Below are 20,831 nucleotides of genomic sequence, written 5' to 3'. Positions count from 1 at the left end.
GACTGTGAGCCCCACGTGGGACAACCTGATCACCTTGTATCCCCCCCAGCGCTTAGAACAGTGCTTTGCACATAGTAAGCGCTTAACAAATGCCATCATTATTATTATTATTATTATTATTAGAACAGTGCTTTGCACGTAGTAAGCGCTTAACAAATACCATCATTTTTGTTATTATTATTCTCTGGGCCTCACGTTTTCTCATCTAGAATGAAGACTGTGAGCCCCAGGTGGGACAGGGATTGCGCCCAACCTGACTTGCTTGGATCCACCCAGCGCTTAGTATGGTGCCTGGCACATAGTAAGCGCCTAGCAAATACCATAATAATAATAATAATAATGTCCAAACCGATTGGCTTGTATCCACCCCGACGTTTAGAACAGTGCCCGGTGCATGGTAAGCACTGAGCAAAACGCATTCATCGTTATTGTTATTCAAGGAAGCAGCGTGGCTTAATGGAAAGAGCCCGGGCTTGGGAGTCAGAGGACGTGAGTTGATAATAATAATAATAATAATAATGGCATTTATTAAGTGCTTACTATGTGCAAAGCACTGTTCTAAGCGCTGGGGAGTTTACAAGGTGATCAGGTTGTCCCACGGGGGGGCTCACAGTCTTCACCCCCATTTTACAAATGAGGGAACTGAGGCCCAGAGAAGTTAAAAGTGACTTGCCCAAAGTCACACCTGTATATATGTATATATGTGTGTACATATTTATTGCTCTATTTATTTGTTTATTTTACTTGTACATATCTATTCTATTTATTTTATTGTGTTTGGTTTTGTTCTCTGTCTCCCCCTTTTAGCCTGTGAGCCCACTGTTGAGTAGGGACTGTCTCTATATGTTGCCAACTTGGACTTCCCAAGCGCTTAGTACAGTGCTCTGCACTCAGTAAGCGCTCAATAAATATGATTGATTGATTGACAAGTGGCGGAGCAGGGATCTGAACCCATGACCTCGGGCTCCAAAGCCCGGGCTCTTTCCGCTGAGCCCCGCGGCTTCTCTTAATTTCTAAGCCCGACTCCACCACTTTCGTTCACTCATTCATTCAGTCGTATTTATTGAGCGCTTACGGTGTGCAGAGCACTGTACTAAGCGCTTGGGTTGGTAACATATAGTAGGCGGTCCCTGCCCAACAGCGGGCTCACAGTCTTGTCAGCCGTGTGACCTAGGGCGAGCCATTTCCCTCCTCCGGCCCTCGGTTCCCTCATCTGTAAAACGGGGATGAAGACCGTGAGCCCCACGTGGGACAACCCGACGTCCTTGTATCTCCCCCAGCGCTTAGAACAGCGCTTGGCACGTAGTAAGCGCCGAACAAATCCCGTTGTTCTTTACCGTGATGTCTTGTCTGGTCGTGCCCCCGTAGAAAATCAAAGAGATCACGTACATGCACTCGGAGGGCATCCTGGCGGGGGAGTTGAAGCACGGCCCGCTGGCCTTGGTGGACAAGCTGATGCCCGTCATCATGATCATCATGAGGGACCACACTTACGCCAAGTGCCAGAACGCTTTTCAGCAAGTGGTGGCCCGCCAGGTGAGCTCCCCACCCCCCAGAGGCTCGGCCACGGCGCCGGGTTGCGGGCACGGGACCGCCCAATCCGTCGGGAGAGGAGAGCCCTTTCCTCTCCATCCCAACCGCTACCCTGCTCGTTCAAGCTCTTATCCTATCCCGTCTTGACTATTGCATCGGCCTCCTCTCTGATCTCCCATCCTGGTGTCTCTCCCCACTTCAATCCATACTTCATGCTGCTGCCCGGATTGTCTTTGTCCAGAAACGCTCTAGGCATGTTCCTCCCCTCCTCAAAAATCTCCAGTGGCTACCAATCAACCTGCGCATCAGGCAGAAACTCCTCACCCTGGGCTTCCAGGCTGTCCATCCCCTGGCCCCCTCCTACCTCCCCTCCCTTCTCTCCTTCTCCAGCCCAGCCCGCACCCTCCGCTCCTCCAGCGCTAATCTCCTCACTGTTAGGCCTTGTTCTCACCTGTCCCACCATCGACCCCCGGCCCACGTCCTCCCCCGGGCCTGGAATGCCCCCAATCCCTCTGCCCACCCGCCAAGCTAGCTCTCTTCCTCCCTTCAAGGCCCTACTGCGAGCTCACCTCCTCCAGGAGGCCTTCCCAGACTGAGCCCCTTCCTTCCTCTCCCCCTTGTCCCCCTCTCCATCCCCCCATCTTACCTCCTTCCCTTCCCCACAGCACCTGTATATATGTATATATGTTTGTACATATTTATTCCTCTATCTATTTATTTTACTTGTACATATCTATTCTATTTATTTTATTTTGTTAGTATGTTTGGTTTTGTTCTCAGTCTCTCCCTTTTAGACTGTGAGCCCACTGTTGGGTAGGGACTGTCTCTATATGTTGCCAACTTGGACTTCCCAAGCGCTTAGTCCAGTGCTCTGCACACAGTAAGCGCTCAATAAATAAGATTGATTGATTGACGGTAGAGTGTCCACTCTAGCCCGGAAGCTCGTTGTGGGCAGGGAATTCATGTGATCGTATTTATTGAGCGCTTATTGGGTGCAGAGACGGTACAGCATTCCCTGCCCACAACGAGGTCATGGGCCAGAGGGACTGTGAGCCCGTTGGTAGGTAGGGACCATCTCTATATGTTGCCGAATTGTACTTTCCAAGCGCTTAGTACAGCGCTCTGCACACAGTAAGCGCTCAATAAATACGATTGAATGAATGAATGAATGGAGCACTGTATGGGCCCGGCACACAGTAAGCGCTGAACAAATACCATAAAAACCGGGGCGCGGGGGGCCTTTATCCAAGAGGGGAGCGGGGCGAAAGTTAGAAAAATAGAATTCATTCATTCATTCAATCGTATTCATTGAGCATTTACTGTGTGCAGAGCACTCATCTTCATCATCATCAATTGTATTTATTGAGTGCTTACTGTGTGCAGAGCACTGGACCAAGCTCTTGGAAAGTACAAATTGGCAGCATAAAGAGACAGTCCCTACCCAACAACGGGCTCGCAGTCTAGAAGGGGGAGACAGACAACAAAACAAAACAAGTAGACAGGCGCCAATAGCGTCAGAATAGGTGAATGGAATTATAGATATAGGTGCATCATTAATAAAATAAGTAGAGTAGTAAGTATGTACAAATATACACAAGTGCTGTGGGGAGGGAAAGGGGGTAGAGCAGAGGGAGGGAGTGGGGGTGATGGGGAGGGGAGGAGGAGCAGAGGATAAGGGGAGGCTGAGTGTGGGAAGGCCTCCTGGAGGAGGTGAGCGCTCAGTAGGGATTTGAAGGGAGGAAGAGAGCTAGCTTGGCGGATGGGCAGAGGGATTGGGGGCATTCCAGGCCCGGGGGAGGACGGGGGCCGGGGGTCGACGGCGGGACGGGCGAGGAGGAGGCCCGGGGAGGAGGTGAGCGGCCGCAGAGGAGCGGAGGGTGTGGGATGGGATCAATCAATCAATCAATCAATCGTATTTATTGATTATGGGATGGACAAGGACAGAAGGGAGGGGAGGGAGGAGGGGGCAAGGTGATGGATGGACAGCCTTGAAGCCGAGAGTGAGGAGTTTTTGCCCGATTTGAAGGTTGCTAGGCAACCACTGGAGATCTTTGAGGAAGGGAGTGATAAGCCCAGAGCGTTTCCGTACAAAGATCGCGGGCAGCTGCGTGAAGAATAGACCGAAGCGGGGAGAGACAGGAGGCCGGGAGGTCAGAAAGGAGGCCGATGCAGTCATCCAGTCGGGAGAGGGTAGGAGGAGTTGAGGTTTCCCATCCGGAGACTGAGTGGTCTGGGGCTCTGTCCGTGTCCCCCAGGGCCGCCCCGTCGTGATCTGCGACAAGGAGGACAGCGAGACCATCAAGAACACGAAGAGGACGATTAAAGTCCCTCATTCAGTGGACTGCCTTCAGGGAATCCTCAGCGTCATCCCCTTGCAGCTCCTCGCCTTTCACCTCGCTGTTCTCAGAGGATATGACGTAAGCGGCCCGCCGCCCCGGGGTAGAGCAGTGCTTGGCGCATAGTAAGCGCTTAACAAATGCCGTCGTTACTGTGATTATTTCTGGAGCGCTTACTATGTGCGGAGCCCTGGACCGCGCCCTCGGGAGAGTATAAGAACGGGGAAAATGACGGGACGTGGTAAGCGCCGGGAGCCGTTCTCAGCTCTGAGGAAGGAGTTAGAGTAATAATAATCATCGTCATCAATCGTATTTATTGAGCGCTTACTGTGTGCAGAGCACTGTACTACGCGCTTGGGAAGTACAAGTTGGCAACATATGGAGACAGTCCCTGCCCAACAGTGGGCTCACAGTCTAAAAGGGGGAGACAGAGAACAAAACCAAGCATATTAACACAATAAAATAAATAGAATAGATATGTGCAAGTTAAATAAATAGAGTAATAATAATAATATATAATAATAATGATGGGATTTGTTAAGCGCCAGGAGCCATTCTCAGCTCTGAGGAAGGAGTTATGGTAATAATAATGATGGTATTTGTTAAGCGCTTACTATGTGCCAGGCACTGTTCGGAGCGCTGGGGTAGATACAAGGTAATAATAATAATGATGGTATTTGTTGAGCGCTTGCTATGTGCCAAGCACCGTTCTGAGCCCTGGAGTAGATACAAGGTAATAATAATAATAGTAATAATGTCGGTACTTCATTCAATCGTATTTATTGAGCGCTTACTGTGTGCAGAGCACTGGACTAAGCGCTTGGGAAGTACAAATTGGCAACGTATCATCATCAGTCGTATTTATTGAGCGCTTACTATGTGCAGAGCCCTGTACTAAGCGCTTGGGAAGTACAAATTGGCAACATATAGAGACAGTCCCTACCCAACAGCGGGCTCACAGTCTAGAAGGGGGAGACGGACAGCAAAACAAAACATATTAACAAAATAAAATAAATAGAACTTCTTATGGGCTTACTATGCGCCAAGCACCGTTCGGAGCACTGGGGAAGATTCAAGGTAATAAGAGTAATAATGATGATATTTGTTAAGCGCTTACTATGTGCCAAGCACTGTTCTGAGCACTGGGGTAGATATACAAGGTAATAGTAATAATAATAGTAATAATGATGGTACTTGTTATGTGCTTATTATGTGCCAAGCACCGTTCTAAGCACTGGGGGAGATACAAGGTAAAAATAATAATAATAATGATGGCATTTGTCAAGTGCTTATTATATACCAAGCACTGTTATAAGCACTGGGGTAGATATGCAAGGTAATAATAATAATAATAGTAATAATGATGGTACTTGTTATGTGCTTACTATGTGCCAAGCACCGTTCTAAGCATTGGGGGAGATACAAGGTGAAAATAATAATAATAATGATGGCATTTGTCAAGTGCTTATTATATACCAAGCACTGTTATAAGCACTGGGGTAGATATACAAGGTAATAATAATAATAATAGTAATAATGATGGTACTTGTTATGTGCTTACTATGTGCCAAGCACCGTTCTAAGCATTGGGGGAGATACAAGGTGAAAATAATAATAATAATGATGGCATTTGTCAAGTGCTTATTATATACGAAGCACTGTTATAAGCACTGGGGTAGATATACAAGGTAATAATAATAATAATAGTAATAATGATGGTACCTGTTATGTGCTTACTATGTGCCAAGCACCGTTCTAAGCACTGGGGGAGATGCAAGGTGAAAATAATAATAATGATGATGGCATTTGTCAAGTGCTTATTATATACCAAGCACTGTTATAAGCACTGGGGTAGATGTACCAGGTAATAATAATAATAATAGTAATAATGATGGTACTTTTTATGTGCTTACTATGTGCCAAGCACCGTTCTAAGCATTGGGGGAGATACAAGGTGAAAATAATAATAATGATGATGGCATTTGTCAAGTGCTTATTATATACCAAGCACTGTTATAAGCACTGGGGTAGATGTACAAGGTAATAATAATAATAATAGTAATAATGATGGTACTTGTTATGTGCTTACTATGTGCCAAGCACCGTTCTAAGCATTGGGGGAGATACAAGGTGAAAATAATAATAATAATGATGGCATTTGTCAAGTGCTTATTATATACCAAGCACTGTTATAAGCACTGGGGTAGATATACAAGGTAATAATAATAATAATAGTAATAATGATGGTACTTGTTATGTTCTTACTATGTGCCAAGCACTGTTATAAGCACTGGGGTAGATGTACAAGGTAATAATAATAATAATAGTAATAATGATGGTACTTGTTATGTGCTTACTATGTGCCAAGCACCGTTCTAAGCATTGGGGGAGATACAAGGTGAAAATAATAATAATAATGATGGCATTTGTCAAGTGCTTATTATATACCAAGCACTGTTATAAGCACTGGGGTAGATATACAAGGTAATAATAATAATAATAGTAATAATGATGGTACTTGTTATGTGCTTACTATGTGCCAAGCACCATTCTAAGCACTGGGGGAGATACAAGGTAAAAATAATAATAATAATGATGGCATTTGTCAAGTGCTTATTATATACCAAGCACTGTTATAAGCACTGGGGTAGATACAAGGTAATGAGGTTGTCCCATGTGGGGCTCACAGTCTTAATCCCCATTTTCCAAAATGAGATCACTGAGGCCCGGAGAAGTGAAGTGACTTGCCCAAGGTCACACAGCAGACAATTGGCAGAGCTGGGATTAGAACCCATGACCTTCTGTCTCCCAGGCCGGGGGGAGCTCACAGTCTCCATCCCCTTTATGAGGAAACCGAGGCCCAGAGAAGTGAAGTGACTTGCCCAAGGTCACACAGCAGACAAGTGGCGGAGCCAGGATTAGAATCCATGACCCATGGGAAGCAGCATGGCTCATTCATTCATTCAGTCGTATTTATTGAGCGCTTACTGTGTGCAGAGCACTGTAGAAGTACAAGTTGGGAACACATAGAGACGATCCCTACCCAACAGTGGGCTCACAGTCAGTGGAAAGAGCCTGGGCTTTGGAGTCAGAGGTCACGGGTTCAAATCCCGGCTCCGCCAATTGTCAGCTGTGTGACTTTGGGCAAGTCACTTCACTTCTCTGGGCCTCCATTACCTCATCTGGAAAATGGGGATGAAGGCTGCGAGCCCCCCGTGGGACAACCTGATCACCTTGTAACCTCCCCAGCGCTTAGAACGGTGCTTTGCACACAGTAAGCGTTTAATAAGCAGCGTGGCTGGGGAAGCAGCGTGGCTCAGTGGAAAGAGCCCGGGCTTTGGAGTCAGAGGTCATGGGTTCAAATCCCACCTCCGCCACTTGTCAGCTGTGTGACTTTGGGCAAGTCACTTCACTGCTCTGTGCCTCAGTTCTCTCATCTGTAAAATGGGGATTATGATTGTGAGCCCCACATGGGACAACTTGATCACCTTGTAAGCTCCCCAGCGCTTAGAACAGTGCTTTGCACATAGTAAGCGTTTAATAAATGTCATCATTATTATTATTATTATTATTCTCTGGGCCTCAGTTCCCTCATCTGTAAAATGGGGATTAAGACTGTGAGCGCCCCCCCCCGTGGGACAACCTGATCACCTTGTTACCTCCCCAGCACTTAGAGCAGTGCTTTGCACATAGTAAGCATTTAATAAAGGCCATTATTATTATTATTATTATTATTATTATTCCCCCTTTTAGACTGTGAGCCCACTGTTGGGTAGGGACCGTCTCTATATGTTGCCAACTTGTACTTCCCAAGCGCTTAGTACAGTGCCCTGCACACAGTAAGCGCTCAATAAATACGATTGATGATGATTATTATGATGACCTCCTAACGCCTAGGCCCGGGCTCTCCAAGTGCTCCGTCCAGCGCTCCGCACACAGTTGCCCGTGAGTTCCTAGGAGGCAGGGACCGTGTCTGCTTACTCTGTTGGACGCTCCCAAGTGCTCTCAGTACAGTGCTCTGCCCGCAGACACTCAGTCCCGTCTCGTCTTATTGCCGTCGAGTCGACGCCGACCCGCAGCGGCTCCGCGGCCGCGTCTCTCCACCTGCGATCGTTCCGGTCGCGGATCCGCGGGGTTTTCCTGGGAAAAATCGGGAAGCGGTTGACTTCCGCGCGGTCAACTCGAGTCTCCGCCGTCGACTCTGTCCCGGGCCGCCGCTGGCCGGCACGGGGGAGTTTTGGCTCGCTAGCCACTGGCCCGGGCCTCGGCTTCGCTCTCCCTCCCGTAGCCGAGCCTGGCGAGCCCGCTGTTGGGTCGGGACCGTCTCTATACGTTGCCAACTTGTCCTTCCCAAGCGCTTAGTACAGCGCTCTGCACCCAGTGAGCGCTCAATAAATACGATTGATTGATTGATTGGTAGAGGACTGGGAACTCTCCAAGTGCCACCCTGAGAGGCCCTCGGTCAGTGAAAAACTATTAATATGCTCCCTCAAGTCAGGGCCTCCACTACAGAGCCTTCCCCAGTGGCTGGACGCCACCCCAAAAAGTTGAGACCATCCCAACGCGACAGCAGTGGCGTGGCCCAGGCCTGGGAGCTAAAAGCGGGTCGTCAGTTCAAGTCCCCGCTCCGCCGCTTTTCAGCTGTGTGACTTGGGGCAAGTCATTACTCTATATTTATTTATTTATTTTATTTTACTTATCATCATCATCAATCGTATTTATTGAGCGCTTACTGTGTGCAGAGCACTGTACTAAGCTCTTGGGAAGTACAAATTGGCAACATATAGAGACAGTCCCTACCCAACAGTGGGCTCACAGTCTAAAAGGGGGAGACAGAACAAAACCAAACATACTAACAAAATAAATAGGATAGATATGTACAAGTAAAATAAATAAATAAATAAATAGAATAATAAATATGTACAAACATATGTACATATATGCAGGTATATACATATATACAGGTATATACATATATATACATATACATATATATACATATACATACATATATAGGCATATACATGTATACTTATCTATATACATATCCTATTTATTTTATTTTGTTAGTATGTTTGGTTTTGTTCTCTGTCTCCCCCTTTTAGACTGTGAGCCCACTGGTGGGTAGGGACTGTCTCTATATGTTGCCAACTTGGACTTCCCAAGCGCTTAGTACAGTGCTCGGCACACAGTAAGCGCTCAGTAAATACGATTGGTGATGATGATGAAGTCACAACTTCTCTGTGCCTCAGTGACCTCAGCTGTAAAATGGGGATTAAGACCGTGAACCCCCCGTGAGACAACCTAATAATAATAATAATGATGGCATTTGTTAAGCGCTTACTATATGCAAAGCACTGTTCTAAGCGCTGGGGAGGTTACAAGATTATCAGGTTGTCCCTCATGGGGCTCACAGTCTTAATCCTCAGTTTGCAGATGAGGGAACTGAGGCTCAGAGAAGTGAAGTGACTCGCCCAAGGTCACACAGCAGACGTGGCGGAGCCGGGATTCGAACCTATGACCTTTGACTCCAAAGCCCGGGCTCTTATTTATTTTACTTGTGCATATCTATTCTATTTATTTTATTTTGTTAGTATGTTTGGTTTTGTTCTCTGTCTCCCCCTTTTAGACTGTGAGCCCACTGTTGGGTAGGGACCGTCTCTAGATGTTGCCAACTTGGACTTCCCAAGCGCTTAGTACAGTGCTCGGCACACAGTAAGCGCTCAGTAAATACGATTGATGATGATGATGAAGTCACTTAACTTCTCTGTGCCTCAGTGACCTCAGCTGTAAAATGGGGATTAAGACCGTGAACCCCATGTGGGACAACCTAATAATAATAATAATGATGGCATTTGTTAAGCGCTTACTATGTGCAAAGCACTGTTCTAAGCACTGGGGGGATACAGTGGGATCAAGCTGTCCCACGGGGGGCTCACAGTCTTAATCCTCATTTTACAGATGAGGGAACTGAGGCTCAGAGAAGTGAAGTGATTTGCCCAAGGTCACACAGCAGGCATGTGGCGGAGCAGGGATTCGAACCTATGACCTCAAAGCCCGGGCTCTTATTATTTTACTTGTACCTATCTATTCTATTTGTTTTATTTAGTTAGTATGTTTGGTTTTGTTCTCTGCCTCCCCCTTTTAGACTGTGAGCCCACTGTTGGGTAGGGACCGTCTCTAGATGTTGCCAACTTGGACTTCCCAAGCGCTTAGTACAGTGCTCTGCACACAGTAAGCGCTCAATAAATACGATTAATTGATTTCCACTGAGCCACGCTGCTTCTCTAATCACCTTGTAAACTCCCCAGCACTTGGAACAGTGCTTTGTACATAGTAAGCACTTAATAAATGCCATTATAAAAGGTCATGGGTTCTCATGCCGCCCCTGCCACTTGTCCGCTATGTGATCATCATCATCAATCGTATTTATTGAGCGCTTACTGTGTGCAGAGCACTGTACTAAGCGCTTGGGAAGTACAAGTTGACAACATATAGAGACAGTCCCTACCCAACAGTGGGCTCACAGTCTAAAAGGGAACAAGTCGCTTCACTTTTCCGGGCCTCAGGTCCCTCATCCGTAAACAGGGGATGGAGACTGCGAGCCCCACGTGGGATGGGGATTATTATTATTATTATTATTATTATTATTATTATTATTATTATTATTATTATTATCCACCCCAGCATGGGACGGGGACTGTGTCCAACCCCATTAGGTTGGATCCACCCCAGCGCTTAGAACGGTGCCTGGCACGTAGTAAGCGCTTAACAAATACCATAATCGTTATTATTAGTGCCATGTCAGCTCCGTGACTCTGAGAATGAAATCCAGGGTCGAGTGTGACGCCGGAGAGCGTTTCTTCAGTTGAAAATAATAATAATGATGGCATTTATTAAGCGCTTACTATGTGCAAAGCACTGTTCTAAGCTCTGGGGAGGTTACAAGGTTACAATAATAATAATAACAATAATAATGATGCTGATGACGATGGTGGCATTTGTTAAGCGCTTACGATGTGCCAAGCACTGTTACTCTTGAGATGTAAATTGGGTTCTGTTTGGCCTTTGCCTGAATCTGTAAAAGCCAAGGCCTTGACTCGGGTGAAATTCATGCCCTTAATAATAATAATAAAAATTTTGGTATTCAGCGCTTACCATGTGCAAAGCACTGTTACTCTTGAGATGTAAATTGGGTTCCGTTTGGCCTTTGCCCGAATCTGTAAAAGCCAAGGCCTTGACTCTCGGGTGAAATTTATGCCCTTAGTAATAATAATAATAATTTTGGTATTCAGCGCTTACCATGTGCAAAGCACTGTTACTCTTGAGATGTAAATTGGGTTCTGTTTGGCCTTTGCCTGAATCTGTAAAAGCCAAGGCCTTGACTCTCGGGTGAAATTTATGCCCTTAATAATAGTAATAATAATTTTGGTATTCAGCGCTTACGATGTGCAAAGCACTGTTACTCTTGAGATGTAAATTGGGTTCTGTTTGGCCTTTGCCTGAATCTGTAAAAGCCAAGGCCTTGACTCTCGGGTGAAATTTATGCCCTTAATAATAGTAATAATAATTTTGGTATTCAGCGCTTACTGTGTGCAAAGCACTGTTACTCTTGAGATGTAAATTGGGTTCCGTTTGGCCTTCGCCTGCATCTGTAAAAGCCAAGGCCTTGACTCTCGGGTGAAATTTATGCCCTTAGTAATAATAATAATAATTGTGGTATTCAGCGCTTACGATGTGCAAAGCACTGTTACTCTTGTGATGTAAATTGGGTTCTGTTTGGCCTTTGCCTGAATCTGTAAAAGCCAAGGCCTTGACTCTCGGGTGAAATTTATGTCCTTAGTAATAATAATAATAATTTTGGTATTCAGCGCTTACTGTGTGCAAAGCACTGTTCTAAGCTCTGGGGAGGTTCCAAGGTGATCAGGTTGTCCCACAGGGGGCTCACAGTCTTAACCCCCATTTTACAGATGAGGTCACTGAGGCGCAGTGAAGCGACTTGCCCAAAGTCACCCAGCTGACAATTGGCAGAGCGGGGATTTGAACCCATGACCTCTGACTCCAAAGCCCGGGCTCTTCCCACTGAGCCATGCTGCTTCTCGCCGCTGCAAAAAAAGGACTTTTTTTTGTTTTGAAACGGTTCTCTTTGTTGTTTTCCCTACAGGTTGATTTTCCGAGAAATCTGGCCAAATCGGTTACTGTGGAGTAAAGAGCGACGGAAACTCTGAGGGGCAAAAGCCAAGCAAAGACAGTCTCTTGGTACCAAAAGAACTTGATTTCTAGAGTCGCTTCTTCCCACCTCGTTTTGGAGATTCCTAGATTACCGTTGATTATTCCGTTTTATAACTGGGGGGGAATCCCGCTTATTTTGCCAAAATCGAAAGGGGTTAGAAACGAGGAGCTTCTTTAAAGATTGCCAAATGTTTAATTTCTGAGATCCCTCCGTCCCTCTGAAAGGGTTGGGTTGAATTAAACCGTTGCCGTGCTTTATTCCTCCGGACCGATAAGGTGATTGTGGATTGGAAATACCGAAAGCCTGTGCTGACGTCTGCCCGCGTCCGGAGGATGAATTAAGCTCCGATTGGATCTGTGAATCGATCATTTGTATTTATTGGGCGCTCACTGTATGTGGAGCAATATACTAAGCTCTTGGGAGAGCATTATACCGGACGCATTCCCTGCCCACGATGAACTGACAGTCTGTCGGACGTGCTGCTCTGATTTAATAATAATAATAATAATGATGCTGATGATGATGGTGGCATTTGTTAAGCGCTTACGATGTGCCAAGCATTGCTACTCTTGAGATGTAAATTGGGTTCTGTTTGGCCTTTGCCTGAATCTGTAAAAGCCAAGGCCTTGACTCTCGGGTGAAATTTATGCCCTTAGTAATAATAATAAAAATTTTGGTATTCCGCGCTTGCGATGTGCAAAGCACTGTTACTCTGGAGATGTAAACTGGGTTCTGTTTGGCCTTTGCCTGAATCTGTAATAGCCAAGGCCTTGACTCTCGGGTGAAATTTATGCCCTTAGTAATAATAATAAAAATTTTGGTATTCAGCGCTTGCAATGTGCAAAGCACCGTTACTCTTGAGATGTAAATTGGGTTCTGTTTGGCCTTTGCCTGAATCTGTAAAAGCCAAGGCCTTGACTCTCGGGTGCAATTTATGCCCTTAGTAATAATAATAAAAATTTTGGTATTCAGCGCTTGCGATGTGCAAAGCACCGTTACTCTTGAGATGTAAATTGGGTTCTGTTTGGCCTTTGCCTGAATCTGTAAAAGCCAAGGCCTTGACTCTCGGATGAAATTTATGCCCTTAGTAATAATAATCAAAATTTTGGTATTCAGCGCTTGCGATGTGCAAAGCACTGTTACTCTGGAGATGTAAATTGGGTTCTGTTCGGCCTTTGCCTGAATCTGTAAAAGCCAAGGCCTTGACTCTCGGGTGAAATTTATGCCCTTAGTAATAATAATAAAAATTTTGGTATTCAGCGCTTGCGATGTGCAAAGCACTGTTACTCTTGAGATGTAAACTGGGTTCTGTTCGGCCTTTGCCTGAATCTGTAAAAGCCAAGGCCTTGACTCTCGGGTGAAATTTATGCCCTTAGTCATAATAATAATAATTTTGGTATTCAGAGCTTACTGTGTGCAAAGCACTGTTCTAAGCGCTGGGGAGGATACAAGGTGATCAGGTTGGCCCATGTGGGGTTCACAATCCTAATCCCCATTTTACAGATGAGGTAACTGAGGCACAGGGAAGTGAAGTGACTTGCCCAAAGCCACACGGCTGACCAGCGGCGGAGCTCTCAGAAGGCTTTGCAAACCCCAGGGAACCCAATCCTAATTATTAATAATAATTGGAATATTTAAGTGCTCACTGATGCCTGAAGAGTATCCCCTTTCTGTCTTTGTCTCTCTGCCTGTCTTTGTCTTTCTTTGTGTCTCTTTGTCTCTGTAATAATAATAATAATAATGATGTTGGTATTTGTTAAGCGCTTACTATGTGCCAAGCACTGTTCTAAGCGCGGGGCTAGATACAAGGTGATCAGGTTGTCCCACGGAGGGGCTCACAGTCTCAATCCCCGTTTTACAGATGGGGTAACTGAGGCACAGAGAAGTGAAGTAACTTGCCCAAATGATTAGCAGTCTAAAAGCGGTGTGGCTCAGTGGAAAGAGAACGGGCTTTGGAGTCAGAGGTCATGGGTTCAAATCCCGGCTCCACCACATCTCTGTTGTGTGACCTTGGGGAAGTCACTTAACTTCTGTGAGCCTCAGTTACCGCATGTGTAAAATGGGGATTAAGACTGTGAGCCCCACGTGGGACAACTTAATCACCTTGTATTCCCCCCAGCGCTTAGAGCAGTGCTTTGCACATAGTAAGCGCTTAACATGCCATTATTATTATTATTATTATTAGTAGTAGTAGTAGTAGTAGTAGTAGTATTGTTATTAGTAGTAGTATTAGTAGCATTATTACTATGAGCATTATTGTTATTACTATTACCATTAGTATTAGTAATAGTAATTACTGATATTATCACTATTCGTAATATTAGTGACTGTCTCAGTGTCTCTGGCTCTTTGTTTATGTCTCTGTCTCCTTTTATCTCTCTCCCTGGCTCTCTGTGTCTCTCAGTCTGTCTGTCCCTCTGTGTCTGTCTCTGCCCATCTCTGTCTCCTTTTATCTCTCTCCCTGTCTCTCTGCATCTCTCAGTCTGTCTCTGTCCCTCGGTGTCTCTGTCCCTCTGTGCCTGTCTCTGCCCGTCTCCTTTTATTGCTCTCCCTGGCTCTCTGTGTCTCTCAGTCTGTCTCTGTCCCTCGGTGTCTCTGTCCCTCTGTGCCTGTCTCTGCCCATCTCTGTCTCCTTTTATCTCTCTCCCTGGCTCTCTGCTTCTCTGTCTGTCTCTGTCCCTTTGTGTCTGTCTCTGCCCATCTCTGTCTCCTTTTATCTCTCTCCCTGCCTCTCTGCGTCTCTCAGTCTGTCTCTGTCCCTCGGTGTCTCTGTCCCTCTGTGCCTGTCTCTGCCCATCTCTGTCTCCTTTTATCTCCCTGGTTCTCTGCATCTCTCAGTCTGTCTCTGTCTCTCGGTGTCTCTGTCCCTCTGTGTCTGTCTCTGCCCGTCTCTGTCTCCTTTTATGTCTCTCCCTGGCTCTCTGCATCTCTCAGTCTGTCTCTGTCCCTTTGTGCCCATCTCTGCCCGTCTCTGTCTCCTTTTATGTCTCTCCCTGGCTCTCTGCATCTCTCAGTCTGTCTCTGTCCCTCTGTGTCTGTCTCTGCCCGTCGCTGTCTCCTTTTATCTCTCTCCCTGGCTCTCTGCATCTCTCAGTCTGTCTCTGTCCCTTGGTGTCTCTGTCCCTCTGTGCCTGTCTCTGCCCGTCTCCTTTTATGTCTCTCCCTGGCTCTCTGCGTCTCTCAGTCTGTCTCTGTCCCTCGGTGTCTCTGTCCCTTTGTGCCTGTCTCTGCCCGTCTCTGTCTCCTTTTATCTCTCTCCCCGGCTCTCTGCGTCTTTCAGTCTGTCTCTGTCCCTCGGTGTCTCTGTCCCTTTGTGCCTGTCTCTGCCTGTCTCCTTTTATCTCTCTCCCTGGCTCTCTGCATCTCTCAGTCTGTCTCTGTCCCTCTGTGCCTGTCTCTGCCCGTCTCTGTCTCCTTTTATCTCTCTCCCCGGCTCTCTGCATCTCTCAGTCTGTCTCTGTCCCTCTGTGTCTGTCTCTGCCCGTCTCTGTCTCCTTTTCTCTCTCTCCCTGGCTCTCTGCGTCTCTCAGTCTGTCTCTGTCCCTCGGTGTCTCTGTCCCTTTGTGCCTGTCTCTGCCTGTCTCCTTTTATCTCTCTCCCCGGCTCTCTGCGTCTCTCAGTCTGTCTCTGTCCCTCGGTGTCTCTGTCCCTCTGTGCCTGTCTCTGCCCGTCTCTGTCTCCTTTTATCTCTCTCCCTGGCTCTCTGTGTCTCTCAGTCTGTCTCTGTCCCTCGGTGTCTGTCCCTTTGTGCCTGTCTCTGCCTGTCTCCTTTTATCTCTCTCCCTTGCTCTCTGCGTCTCTGTCTGTCTCTGTCCCTCGGTGTCTCTGTCCCTCTGTGCCTGTCTCTGCCTGTCTCTGTCTCCTTTTATCTCTCTCCCTGGCTCTCTGTGTCTCTGTCTGTCTCTGTCCCTCGGTATCTCTGTCCCTTTGTGCCTGTCTCTGCCCGTCTCCTTTTATCTCTCTCCCTGGCTCTCTGCGTCTCTCAGTCTGTCTCTGTCCCTCGGTGTCTCTGTCCCTCTGTGCCTGTCTCTGCCCGTCTCCTTTTATCTCTCTCCCTGGCTCTCTGCGTCTCTCAGTCTGTCTCTGTCCCTCGGTGTCTCTGTCCCTCTGTGCCTGTCTCTGCCCGTCTCTGTCTCCTTTTATCTCTCTCCCTGGCTCTCTGCAACTCTCAGTCTGTCTCTGTCCCTTGGTGTCTCTGTCCCTCTGTGCCTGTCTCTGCCCGTCTCCTTTTCTCTCTCTCCCTGGCTCTCTGCGTCTCTCAGTCTGTCTCTGTCCCTCGGTGTCTCTGTCCCTCTGTGCCTGTCTCTGCCCGTCTCCTTTTCTCTCTCTCCCTGGCTCTCTGCGTCTCTCAGTCTGTCTCTGTCCCTCGGTGTCTCTGTCCCTCTGTGCCTGTCTCTGCCTGTCTCCTTTTATCTCTCTCCCTGGCTCTCTGCGTCTCTCAGTCTGTCTCTGTCCCTCGGTTTCTCTGTCCCTCTGTGCCTGTCTCTGCCCGTCTCTGTCTCCTTTTATCTCTCTCCCTGGCTCTCCGAGTCTGTCTCAGTCTGCCTCTGTCCCTCGGTGTCTCTGTCCCTCTGTGCCTGTCTCTGCCCGTCTCTGTCTCCTTTTATCTCTCTCCCTGGCTCTCTGTGTCTCTCAGTCTGTCTCTGTCCCTCGGTGTCTCTGTCCCTTTGTGCCTGTCTCTGCCTGTCTCCTTTTATCTCTCTCCCTGGCTCTCTGTGTCTCTCAGTCTGTCTCTGTCCCTCGGTGTCTCTGTCCCTTTGTGCCTGTCTCTGCCTGTCTCCTTTTATCGCTCTCCCTGGCTCTCTGTGTCTCTCAGTCTGTCTCTGTCCCTCGGTGTCTCTGTCCCTCTGTGCCTGTCTCTGCCCATCTCTGTCTCCTTTTATCTCTCTCCCTGGCTCTCTGCTTCTCTGTCTGTCTCTGTCCCTTTGTGTCTGTCTCTGCCCATCTCTGTCTCCTTTTATCTCTCTCCCTGCCTCTCTGCATCTCTCAGTCTGTCTCTGTCCCTCGGTGTCTCTGTCCCTCTGTGCTTGTCTCTGCCCATCTCTGTCTCCTTTTATCTCTCTCCCTGGCTCTCTGCATCTCTCAGTCTGTCTCTGTCTCTCGGTGTCTCTGTCCCTCTGTGCCTGTCTCTGCCCATCTCTGTCTCCTTTTATCTCTCTCCCTGGCTCTCTGCGTCTCTCAGTCTGTCTCTGTCCCTTTGTGCCCATCTCTGCCCGTCTCTGTCTCCTTTTATGTCTCTCCCTGGCTCTCTGCATCTCTCAGTCTGTCTCTGTCCCTCTGTGTCTGTCTCTGCCTATCTCTGTCTCCTTTTATGTCTCTCCCTGGCTCTCTGCGTCTCTCAGTCTGTCTCTGTCCCTCGGTGTCTCTGTCCCTCTGTGCCTGTCTCTGCCCATCTCTGTCTCCTTTTATCTCCCTGGCTCTCTGCATCTCTCAGTCTGTCTCTGTCCCTCGGTGTCTCTGTCCCTCTGTGCCTGTCTCTGCCCATCTCTGTCTCCTTTTATCTCTCTCCCTGGCTCTCTGTGTCTCTCAGTCTGTCTCTGTCCCTCGGTGTCTCTGTCCCTTTGTGCCTGTCTCTGCCTGTCTCCTTTTATCGCTCTCCCTGGCTCTCTGTGTCTCTCAGTCTGTCTCTGTCCCTCGGTGTCTCTGTCCCTCTGTGCCTGTCTCTGCCCATCTCTGTCTCCTTTTATCTCTCTCCCTGGCTCTCTGCTTCTCTGTCTGTCTCTGTCCCTTTGTGTCTGTCTCTGCCCATCTCTGTCTCCTTTTATCTCTCTCCCTGCCTCTCTGCATCTCTCAGTCTGTCTCTGTCCCTCGGTGTCTCTGTCCCTCTGTGCTTGTCTCTGCCCATCTCTGTCTCCTTTTATCTCTCTCCCTGGCTCTCTGCGTCTCTCAGTCTGTCTCTGTCCCTTTGTGCCCATCTCTGCCCGTCTCTGTCTCCTTTTATCTCTCTCCCTGCCTCTCTGCATCTCTCAGTCTGTCTCTGTCCCTCGGTGTCTCTGTCCCTCTGTGCTTGTCTCTGCCCATCTCTGTCTCCTTTTATCTCTCTCCCTGGCTCTCTGCGTCTCTCAGTCTGTCTCTGTCCCTTTGTGCCCATCTCTGCCCGTCTCTGTCTCCTTTTATCTCTCTCCCTGCCTCTCTGCATCTCTCAGTCTGTCTCTGTCCCTCGGTGTCTCTGTCCCTCTGTGCTTGTCTCTGCCCATCTCTGTCTCCTTTTATCTCTCTCCCTGGCTCTCTGCGTCTCTCAGTCTGTCTCTGTCCCTTTGTGCCCATCTCTGCCCGTCTCTGTCTCCTTTTATGTCTCTCCCTGGCTCTCTGCATCTCTCAGTCTGTCTCTGTCTCTCGGTGTCTCTGTCCCTCTGTGCCTGTCTCTGCCCATCTCTGTCTCCTTTTATCTCTCTCCCTGGCTCTCTGCGTCTCTCAGTCTGTCTCTGTCCCTTTGTGCCCATCTCTGCCCGTCTCTGTCTCCTTTTATGTCTCTCCCTGGCTCTCTGCATCTCTCAGTCTGTCTCTGTCCCTCTGTGTCTGTCTCTGCCTATCTCTGTCTCCTTTTATCTCTCTCCCTGGCTCTCTGCGTCTCTCAGTCTGTCTCTGTCCCTCGGTGTCTCTGTCCCTCTGTGCCTGTCTCTGCCCGTCTCCTTTTATGTCTCTCCCTGGCTCTCTGCATCTCTCAGTCTGTCTCTGTCCCTCGGTGTCTCTGTCCCTCTGTGCCTGTCCCTGCCGGTCTCTGTCTCCTTTTATCTCTCTCCCTGGCTCTCTGCATCTCTCAGTCTGTCTCTGTCCCTCGGTGTCTCTGTCCCTTTGTTCCTGTCTCTGCCCATCTTTGTCTCCTTTTATCTCTCTCCCTGGCTGTGTCTCTGTCTCTGTCCCTCGGTGTCTCTGTCCCTTTGTGTCTGTCTCTGTCTCCTTTTATTTCTCTCCCCGGCTCTCTGCGTCTCTCAGTCTGTCTCTGTCCCTCGGTGTCTCTGTCCCTCCGTGTCTGTCTCTTCTTATCTCCGTCTCTCTCCCTTCCTCCCCATGATGTTTTGCCATGGTGAAATAAAATCCCCTCAGTGGGTTTTGGTTGGCCGAAAAAGCATCGGGGTCAATTCAGTCCCTTCGGCGGCGTTTGTTGTGGATGTCCCCCGTTTTAATAATAAATAACCGCGAGCGCTTCCCGTGCGCGGGGCACTGCATTAAGCACCCGGGAGAGAACGCCGCGCAATATAACGGACACATCCCCTGCCTCCAGTGAGCCTCCAAACCCTGACTTTATCCTGTTAGGACGCCAGACTGGGCAAACTCTACCAAATGGTCCCCTTCACTCACTCAATCAATCAATCAATCGTATTTATTGAGCGCTTCCTGAGTGCAGAGCACTGTACTAAGCGCTTGGGAAGTACAAGATGGCAACGTATAGAGACAGTCACTCCTTAGCGGCCAACTCTCTTGTGGGCACGGAGCGTTTCTACCAACTCTGCCGTTGTCCTCCCCCAAGCGCTTAGTACAGAGCCTGGCCCGCAGCGAACTCAATAAATACGACCGATCGATCATTCATTCATTCATTCAATCGTATTTATTGAGCGCTGACTGTGTGCAGAGCACTGTACTAAGCGCTTGGGAAGTCCAAGTTAGCAACACATAGAGACGGTCCCTACCCAACAGCGGGCTCGCAGTCTAGAAGGGGGAGACAGACAACAAAATCAATCAGTCAATCAATCGTATTTATTGAGCGCTTACTATGTGCAGAGCACTGTACTAAGCGCTTGGGAAGTACAAATTGGCAACACATTGAGACAGTCCCTACCCAACAGTGGGCTCACAGTCTAAAAGGGGGAGACAGAGAACAGAACCAAACATACCAACAAAATAAAATAAATAAGATAGAAATGTACAAGTAAAATAAATAAATAAATAAATAGAGTAATAAATATGTACAACCATATATACATATATAAGGTACAAAACAAAACAAAACATATTAACAAAATAAAATAAATAGAATAAATATGTACAAGTAAAATAGAGTAATAAATATGTACAAACATATATGCATATGTACACTGTTATACTTACTGTTATACTTACTATATTTACTGTTACTGTTATATATATATATACTATTCTTTTATACTGTTTCTTTTATACTGCTTATAAGAGAAGCAGCATGGTGTAGTGGATGGAGCTTCGGCCTGAGGGTCGAAAGGTCGTGGGTTCTAATCCCGGCGCCGCCACTTGTCTGCTGTGTGACCTTGAGCAAGTCACTTAACTTCTCTGTCCCTCAGTTACCTCATCTGCAAAATGGGGATTGAGACCGTGAGCCCCGCGAGGGACAGGGACGGTGTCCAATCCGACTACCCGGTATCCACCCCAGCGCTTAGTGAAGTGCCTGGCACATAGTAAGCGCTTAACAAATACCACAATTATTCTTATTGAGTAGGCTGACCCAGCCCCTCAAAGTGGAGGTGGAGCCACTTTGTGATCAATGAACTCAATAAACAATAATAATAATAATCATCATCATCATCATCAATCATATTTATTCATCATCATCATCAATCGTATTTATTGAGCGCTTCCTGTGTGCAGAGCACTGGACTAAGCGCTTGGGAAGTACAAATTGGCAACATATACAGTCCCTACCCAACAGTGGGCTCACAGTCTAAAAGATAATAATAATAATTATAATGGCATTTATTAAGTGCTTCTTACTATGTGCAGAGCACTGTTCTAAGCACTGGAGAGGTTACAAGGTT

The 20,831-nt window shown here is 47.5% G+C and overlaps 1 protein-coding gene across 2 annotated transcripts in view; it reads left to right on the top strand.

Moving 5' to 3' along the window:
• The window catches only part of GFPT1 (glutamine--fructose-6-phosphate transaminase 1), a 173,714-nt gene extending 160,638 nt beyond the window's left edge, over positions 1-13,076 (top strand). For both annotated transcript variants that reach the window (XM_038746851.1, XM_038746852.1), the window contains 3 exons: positions 1,369-1,536; positions 3,789-3,950; positions 12,034-13,076. In XM_038746851.1, the coding sequence (XP_038602779.1) occupies positions 1,369-1,536; positions 3,789-3,950; positions 12,034-12,078 (375 nt within the window). In that variant the 3' untranslated portion in view covers positions 12,079-13,076. The remainder of the gene's footprint in view (positions 1-1,368; positions 1,537-3,788; positions 3,951-12,033) is intronic.
• The last annotated feature ends 7,755 nt before the right edge of the window (positions 13,077-20,831 follow it).

This window comes from Tachyglossus aculeatus, chromosome 5, assembly GCF_015852505.1.
Source record: "Tachyglossus aculeatus isolate mTacAcu1 chromosome 5, mTacAcu1.pri, whole genome shotgun sequence".
Classification (NCBI taxonomy): Eukaryota; Metazoa; Chordata; class Mammalia; order Monotremata; family Tachyglossidae; genus Tachyglossus; species Tachyglossus aculeatus.
This window is presented reverse-complemented; position numbering and strand designations above follow the sequence as displayed.